At 35.6% G+C, this 8281-nt stretch overlaps 2 protein-coding genes across 2 annotated transcripts; one reads left to right on the top strand and one right to left on the bottom strand.

Moving 5' to 3' along the window:
* On the bottom strand, positions 1-3206 carry LOC124927534 (WD repeat-containing protein WRAP73). The gene is made up of 5 exons (XM_047467965.1): positions 2802-3206; positions 2127-2615; positions 913-1134; positions 767-830; positions 1-691 (listed from the first exon to the last, which is right to left on the bottom strand). The coding sequence occupies exons 1-5, from the start codon at positions 2916-2918 to the stop codon at positions 204-206; spliced, it is 1380 nt and encodes a 459-aa protein (XP_047323921.1). The 5' UTR covers positions 2919-3206; the 3' UTR covers positions 1-203.
* Positions 3207-6203: 2997 nt separating this feature from the next.
* On the top strand, positions 6204-7810 carry LOC124926052. The gene has a single exon (XM_047466214.1). It carries the CDS (start codon positions 6523-6525, stop codon positions 7681-7683), a length of 1161 nt encoding a protein of 386 aa, XP_047322170.1. The 5' UTR covers positions 6204-6522; the 3' UTR covers positions 7684-7810.
* Positions 7811-8281: the final 471 nt, after the last annotated feature.

Raw genomic sequence — 8281 nt, 5'->3', positions numbered from 1 at the left:
AAATTAATAAGATCCCTTTTTGGGCTTTGTATTTTTTCAGCTCTTTCACAAAGTAGTTCAATAGTACATGTTTCAAGAGAAATGCTGAAATAATAGAATTACATGAAATAACCCATTACTGAAATCATAGTTACCAATTAGGAAATCAAATTTCTACTACTAGTACTACTACATGCAAAGAAACGAGTAACCACCACCGTCGGTCACTCATCGGACTCTGAGCTGTTGTATTCGCTGGATTCCTGAAGCAAAGGGACAGCAGCGCAACAGAACGACTCCTTGTCCTTGAGCAGCAGACAGCTTCCGTCTGAATTCCATTTCAGATCGTTTATCATGAAATTTGGCAATGGGACGTTTATACAGTAAGCACCGGATGGAGTCCACATGTACAAATGAGGGCTGCCAGTGCATATAACCAGACGGGTACACTTAATGTCCCATGCCACACCCTTTATTGGATCTTTCTGCACCAAAACAGCAGCAAGCTCCAAATGGTGTATGTCCCATATCCAAAGAACCGTAGGCATGCTGTCATTACGAGTGCATATGTACTGACTGTCGACGCTCCACGACATCAGACCAATTCCTTGTTTCGGATTTGGTTTGTCCACTGGAGGCTTCACAAAAGGTAAGTTGACAGGCAATTCCATCACATCATATCTCACCTGTATTTGACCTTCAGAACCATTTTCTACACACACACAAAAACAACCTTAGACATAACTTAAAAATATATATAGACCATAAAGATGAGCACAAGAATTGCCTTGCATGAAATCGTCCCGTAGACATAAGTCAGACATGTCAAGCTGCAAAGGCTCGTCTACTTCCTGATATTCAACAACAATTTAACACAAATTATATTACTCATAATAATATATATGTGCCAATGAGAATGGTTTTTAATTATACCTTGAAGACAGCAGCAGTACAAGGAGGACGAATGCTGTTTTGATGCATGAATTCAGCAAATACCTTCCAAGTGAGATGATTTAGAACCCTTAACATCTGATCATAGCTTCCCACTGCCAGAAATTGACCACTGGGAGACCATGAAACATTTTTTACACCAAGGCCACTTTCATAAGCCTGATACTTTAAAAGACATCTCCCATCTGGCGAGTATACCAAAACCTGTTCAAATCATACAACTTCCTTCAAAGTTGAAAGATATCTAAAGCAAGACGACTCTGGTTAATCCAGATTCAAGCCTGTAGAACCACGAAAGGAGGTAGCTCTCAAAAATATTTGCTCATTCACACTAAAGGCTCCTTTAATCTAAGGCTGTATTTAGATGACAGGAAGGTGTTGAATAACAATTTAATGTTTATGTTATAAAAAGAAATCATAGAATTGTGTAGTTCTTAAGAGATTTATTTTCTCTTTTAAATGATCATTTACAAAACACACACACAGCCTAAAAAAAGTGTGATTAAGAATTGAGGCATAGCATGGGGGTTGAGGAACATCGGTGATAGGGCTGAAATGTGTGATTAAGAATTGAAATTCTTAGCTAATTTAAGTGCAGCTCAAATTAAAAGAAATATACAAAAGGCTGGGTTTGGAAAAATCAAAGAATTGTAATTCTTAAGAGTTAAGAGGTCTAAAACTCATTTTCAAATATAACCTACACAACCTTAATAATGTGTGATTAAGAATTGAGGGATATCATGGGGGCTTGATGAACATCGGTTGTAGGGTTGATCGCATGGGGGCTTGGCGAAATTAAGTAGAATCCACAATACAAGAAATATACCTATCTTACTTCCAATAGAGTTCAAATTCTAAATTCAATTTCACCTTTTCAGTACTTCAATGAACAACATAACTGGAATTTGGGCACACCAAATTCCAATGTCAATGCCGATTTAGCTATAACCAAACACAGCCTTAGTATAAATCCAGGCTATAAAAGAATCTATTTGAATCAGTGACTGCCAGCTTTCTAAAGAATAATGTCAACAAAAGCTCTCTCCCAGATTATGTCATGGTAGCCATCTTATATCAGCAAACCAATATTAAATATTGATTCTAATAAGTAAATGAAGGTTAAACATAGAATTTTTGATGACCTATTAGAGTCAATTAAAAAGGAACATAGAAAGAAATAGACGTGGATTGCATACCCTGTACTCAAGAGATGAATCCCATATCACGATAGCACTGTCATCCGGCGACCACTGAATATCAGCTAGATCCAAAGTATCAACAGCAAAAACGCCCATTATTTCCCATGTGTGACAGGAAATAAGATTGACGTAGTCTTTGCAATCGCGCCTTGTGCAAATTGCAGCGAATTTTCCGTCTTTTGTAAAAGATACCCCTTTTGAACCATGCTTAGGCCATTGCACATGTATACAGGCAGTATTGACTAAGGACCAAACTGTTAATCTCAATTGAAACTCTGATGTGGTAAGTATGTGGCGGCTGTCGGGGCTCCATTTGGCATAAGCAATCCCAGCAGGGCCTTCGTCTATTTTGCAAGTCCACTCGGGTTGTGCCAATGACCATGCCTGAATCATTGGTCTTTTATACAGACCACATAATATGTATTCAGAATCTTGTGCCCACTCAATGTAGCTTATCTTATCCACGCATGAGAACAGTTGGATTACCTGTTTGTTTGTTTGTTCATGTATTTATTAGTTCAATGCAAAAAGGAAATGAGAAAAATCCAATACTGAGATGATTTTACATGTTCTTGAAACATCTAGCGAGCATCAGAATGAAATTCATGACTCTAATTTCTGGTAGAGACGACACAAATTCATCTTAGTATACAAAATTGATAGATCGGGTACCTTAAGGGAGAGAACATCCCGAATCACGAGGCGGTAATCGACGGCCACGGCGAGAAAACGAGCATTTGGAGAGAAACAACAAGGTCCGGTCTGCTTATAGGTTTCGGTGAACTCCATTAAAGAAGGAAAAGTTTTGAACGGAAAATCAGCCGCGGAACATGTCTCAAAATGCTAGTACATGGCGATTTGAAGCATTAATATGAACTAGAAGTAATGTTTGAAGTCTTGCGTGATGAAATTGCTGGGAAAGACGGCTATGAATGTGGATCTGGTTCCTCGGATTAAGAATCTCGGCAATGGAACAAACATTCTTCAGTCGGCCTGTCGGATCTCTGATGAACGAAGCCCGCCTTGTGCCCTGTGATTCTTTTGAATGAAATATGACTCTCAAACCTCACCCCATAACTTCATTTAATTACCAAATTACCACTCGTAATTTTCTAAGCTAAGGGTTTCATAAATGACTTTTCGTATTTTCTTAAGTTTATAGTTATTTAGATTATTTCGAAGATTATATTTTTGGTCCATTTGTTATTTCGGGAAATTTGAGGAAATGACCTCAAAGATGCCCTTATTTGAGCTGGTGGTAAATTATAATTTTAATTACTTTCGTGGTTGTTTATTTTTTTTGGACGAAATTGCCTTTTTCGCGAAAGTGGATTAGATTTAGTATAAATACTGTAATTTTTTCATTTCCTTCATTTTATTTATTTCTCTTCTCTTCTCTTGTTCTCTCTTTCACGGCAGCGGCGAGGACGGCGACGGAGGCGGCGGTTCAATTCATACAGATTTACAAGATATTTATTTCTAACCCTAACCTAAATCGGTTTATGTTTTTATTTACACGATCTTAATAAACCCTAACCCTAACCTTAAATTTATTTTGCATGCAGGTCTCCGATTCTAAGGATTTGAAGGTCGAAGAAGATGTTCATTTCAAAACTAAACCTAATTTGAGTTATGTTAATGTTTCCATTTTCTTCATTTCAAACCCTACGATTTAACCTGTTCTTATTTGGTTCATATTTGTTCATATTTGTGGGTTCATATTTGTTATTTGGTTCATATTTGAGCATTTCGTTAGGTTCATTAATGCGTTTCGCTAAGTGCGTTTCGCTAAGTGCATTTCGCTAAGTGCTTATTTATTTTGATTAATAAATAAGTAATGTAATGTTTATTTATTTTGCTAATGATGTTTGAAAGATAAATATTGTGCTAATTTAAAATATATTTTAAATAATTTGGTGCAAAAATTACTTTAAAGTGTAATTTAATTTATACTTTAATTTTTGACAAACATAATTTTTTTAAAAATTTTACCCATTTATCTTTATCAAGATGAAAATAATAATTCATAAGAAAGAGTCCAATAAAGATTCATATAAAAAAGTAGACTATTATTGGTTAGATATATCATATATATATCCTGATCATAATGCACTCTTTTCATTACAAAGTTGTATACATGCATTTAAAACAGGAAAACACTGATAAAATCAAACATAAAACCAAAAAAGCTAATAAAAATATGAAAGAAATTCACATAAGTTCTCCATTGAAGAACCAAAAGATGAATTTTAGATGATTAAAGCCATGAAACAAGTGAGAATTACACACATACATACATATTATTACATACATAGAAAAGAGCAAAATCTATTAAGGTTCAAGCTTCAGCGACACAACTCTGGCTTGCCGATTACTCTTCGCAGACTTGACGAAAACAACCGCCAAACAAGGAGGTGTCCACCATGGCCTTCGTACTCTTTGTTCTCCTTTCAAGCAAGTCACTGAAAAAAAATTCATTTTTTTATTATCAACAAACTAAAGCTAATAAGATTATAGTTTTGGAAAAGAGTAAAGGAAGGACAAGAAATCGACCAACCTTTAATTCGCCTCAGTTCCTTGCAAAGGGTTATAAAGTCACCCCATTTCATGTGACATCGTCTTATAAACCTAAGTATTTGTTCTATCGTGAACATTGACATGCTTTCAAAGTATTCCCCATTTACACCAATTTCTTTGAATATTTGACGATAACTTTCTAGATTTATCTCTTCTAAATTTTTGCACCAAATTATTTAAAATATATTTTAAATTAGCACAATATTCATTCTTCAAACATCATTAGCAAAATAAATAAGCATTACATTACTTATTTATTAATCAAAATAAATAAGCACTTAGCGAAATGCACTTAGCGAAATGCACTTAGCGAAACGCACTTAGCGAAACGCTAAGCACTTAGCGAATCTTCCCTGAAACGAAAACTCATATGATCCGAGATTTTCTACAAAAGGCATTAATGAACCTAACGAAATGCTCAAATATGAACCAATATGAACCAAATAACAAATATGAACCCACAAATATGAACCCACAAATATGAACCAAATAACAAATATGAATCAATATGAACCAAATAAGAACAGGTTAAATCGAAGGGTTTGAAATGAAGAAAATGGAAACATTAACATAACTCAAATTAGGTTTAGGTTTGAAATGAACATCTTCTTCGACCTTCAAATCCTTAGAATCGGAGACCTGCATGCAAAATAGATTTAGGGTTAGGGTTTATGAAGATCGTGTAAATAAAAACATAAATCGATTTAGGTTAGGGTTAGAAATAAAGATCTTGTAAATCTGTATGAATTGAACCGCCGCCCCGCAGCCTCCGTCGCCGTAGCCGCCGTCGTCGCCGCCATGAAAGAGAGAACAAGAGAAGAGAATAGAAAAGAAGAGAAGAGAAGAGAAGAGAAGAGAAGAGAGAGAAAGAAAATGAAGGAAATGAAAAAATTACAGTATTTATACTAAACCTAATCTACTTCGCAAAACGCTAAGCCCTTTAGCGTTTCGCGAAAAGGACAGTTTCGTTAAAAAAAAAATAAACGACCACGAAAGCAATTAAAATTATAATTTACCACCAGCTCAAATAAGGGCATCTTTGATGTCATTTCCTCAAATTTCCCGTTATTTCAGGGTTTGAAGTTTGATCATTTTATTAAATGAGGTGCAAATTTCGAATGTATAGCTTCAACTATAGTTAAAACTTTTTCAAATAAATGTTTGTTTTCTTATTTTAATTTTTTTTTATAAATAATTTATCACATCTATACAAATAATAATATTTCTAAATGTATTTAAATGATATGTTAAAATAAGATAATACATGTAAAAAAAAAATTTAGAATTATTAAAATTTTAATAATTAGAAGACAATTTAAAATTTGATCATCATCTAATTAAAAACAACCCAAAATCAAGCTTAATTGAGCGATATATTTTTTAAAGAAATAATTTTGTATAGATATTAATTTTAATAAATGTTCAGATGTCTCAAATTATATTTTTAGTCATTTAATATTCGAATATTAATTTCCAGTTTTATGAACCCTAATTATTTTCCCTCGTCAATTGCATCAACAAGCTGAAGGAGGTGGGCTGGGCTTGAAACTAAAAGCGAGCGGATTCCTCTTCTTTAGCAATTGGTGGCGACGCTTACTCCGGCGACCTCTCAATAGCAGCTGCGATTGCGTCAGTTTTCTAATTTGTACTCTCCCAAATGATCCTTGCCCTGACATAACTGTAAGCTTCATCCAGATTAACTTTATTAAGAAATACGAGTATGCAACAATGGAACAGACTTTCATATGGTCTGGTAGTAAGGTTTCTCTTCCAGAAAGTTGATTAATTTCGCACATCTACTAGTTCGGAATTCGTAATGTTGGTCTTTAACATTTTTCGCTGTTCCCCTGCAATGAAATCCTATCATCTGCAAAATGTAGCAGCATGTGTTTTATTAAACTATAGATGTTACTACCATTTTGTACCGAACGCAGCTAGTGCTTCTGAATCTTCCATTTCTGCTAAAGAAAATCTTTCTCAAAACAAAGTAGCAATATTTTGGGATTTAGATAACAAACCACCAAAATCCTATCCCCCTTATGATGCAGCCATTCAGCTAAGAAAGTCAATGGCTGAGTTCGGCGTTGTTCGATACACAGTAGCTTATGCGAATCATCATTCATTCCGTTATGTTCCCCCAGAAGTAAGGGAACAGAGGAAGGAGAGGAAAGCATTGAATGAATTGGAAAATAAAGGTATTGTAAAGCCAGAGGGGCCTTATCTTTGCAGAGTGTGTGGAAGGAAGTTTTACGCTAATGATAGGCTTGTCAATCACTTCAAGATTCACGAACGTGAGAATCAGAAAAGGTTGAACCAAATAGAATCGTCAAAAGGTGGCAGGCGAGTGAATCTAGTTGCAAAGTATTCGATGAAGATGAATAAGTATAAGAGTGCTGCGAGGGACACTCTGACTCCGAAAGTTGGTTATGGATTAGCTGATGAGCTGAAACGGGCTGGTTTTTGGGTTAGGACTGTTTCAGACAAGCCTCAGGCGGCTGACATTGCTTTGAAGGAGCGAATGGTTGATATGATGGACAGGAAGCTGGCGGAGTGTGTGGTTCTTATTTCGGATGATTCTGATTTTGTTGAAATTTTGAAGGAGGCAAAACTGAGATGTTTAAAGACAGTGGTTGTGGGTGACAGTAATAATGGGACTTTGAAGAGAATTGCAGATGTTGCTTATTCATGGCAGGAAATTATGATGGGAAAAGCTAGGAAACAGGCAGCTTCAGTTGTAGGAAGGTGGAAGGATGGTGATATCTTGAAGCAGTTGGAATGGGTTTATGATCGAGATAGGGACAGACGATTATATGGATTGGATGATTATGACGACGATGATGAGTTGGAGTTTGAGGGCGAGATTGCAGGATTTTTATGTGAGGAGGAGAATGATATGCAAGAAGCAGAAAAGGGTAATGCTTGGTGGGAGTTGGAATCTGATTCTAAGATAAGGGAATTTGATGTTCATCTTCCTTAATAATTTGATCTTGATAAATACTTACAATTTTATATGATGCCAGCTTTTATTGTGTGTTATGAGATTGAGATCATTTCTAAAGATGATCTTAAAATGAAATTAAATTATTGTTATTTTTTGTAAGTATATACATTTTGGGTATTGGGTAAACTTTTCAATAAATTTGACTAAGAGGGTTGAAAAAATGCAGTTCAGATCTTCTGCTACCGATTGCCGTGTTCCCCTGTGGCGCACCAATCAGATTGCAGCATTATTAATTTAATAATAAATCAATCTGGGCAGGAGACGGAGGGAGGGAGAATCCGGAATCCGGGTTTAGGCCCGGGTTCACACAAGACGCCGTTAACGGAAGCGCCCGTTAACGCCAGGAAATAATATAATATTCAGATAATACCCAGATAAGATATCTTCGCTCTGATCTACACGCCCGTTGCCATGACCCTCATGTAAACCCCGCATACCCACCCATGAGAAGAACGCCTGCCGTTCATGAAAATACACTTACACGTCCATGTAAAGACCGAATTGACAGTCATATTATATTTACGTTTTTTAAATATTAATTTAATTTATTAAATAACACAGGCAGCGATATAAT

This window comes from Impatiens glandulifera, chromosome 2 (assembly GCF_907164915.1).
Source record: "Impatiens glandulifera chromosome 2, dImpGla2.1, whole genome shotgun sequence".
Lineage (NCBI taxonomy): Eukaryota > Viridiplantae > Streptophyta > Magnoliopsida > Ericales > Balsaminaceae > Impatiens > Impatiens glandulifera.
This window is presented reverse-complemented; position numbering and strand designations above follow the sequence as displayed.

What these genes read in the sequence shown, in the direction of transcription:
- LOC124927534 (XM_047467965.1), bottom strand. Translation starts at nt 2,918, where the DNA reads ATGGAGTTCACCGAAACCTATAAGCAGACCGGACCTTGTTGTTTCTCT. An exon ending in GTACTGCTGCTGTCTTCAAG is followed by an intron (nt 831 to 912) that starts GTATAATTAAAA and finishes GTTGAATATCAG; the next exon opens with GAAGTAGACGAGCCTTTGCA. An exon ending in ACGGGACGATTTCATGCAAG is followed by an intron (nt 692 to 766) that starts GCAATTCTTGTG and finishes GTGTGTGTGTAG; the next exon opens with AAAATGGTTCTGAAGGTCAA.
- LOC124926052 (XM_047466214.1), top strand. Translation starts at nt 6,523, where the DNA reads ATGTTGGTCTTTAACATTTTTCGCTGTTCCCCTGCAATGAAATCCTAT.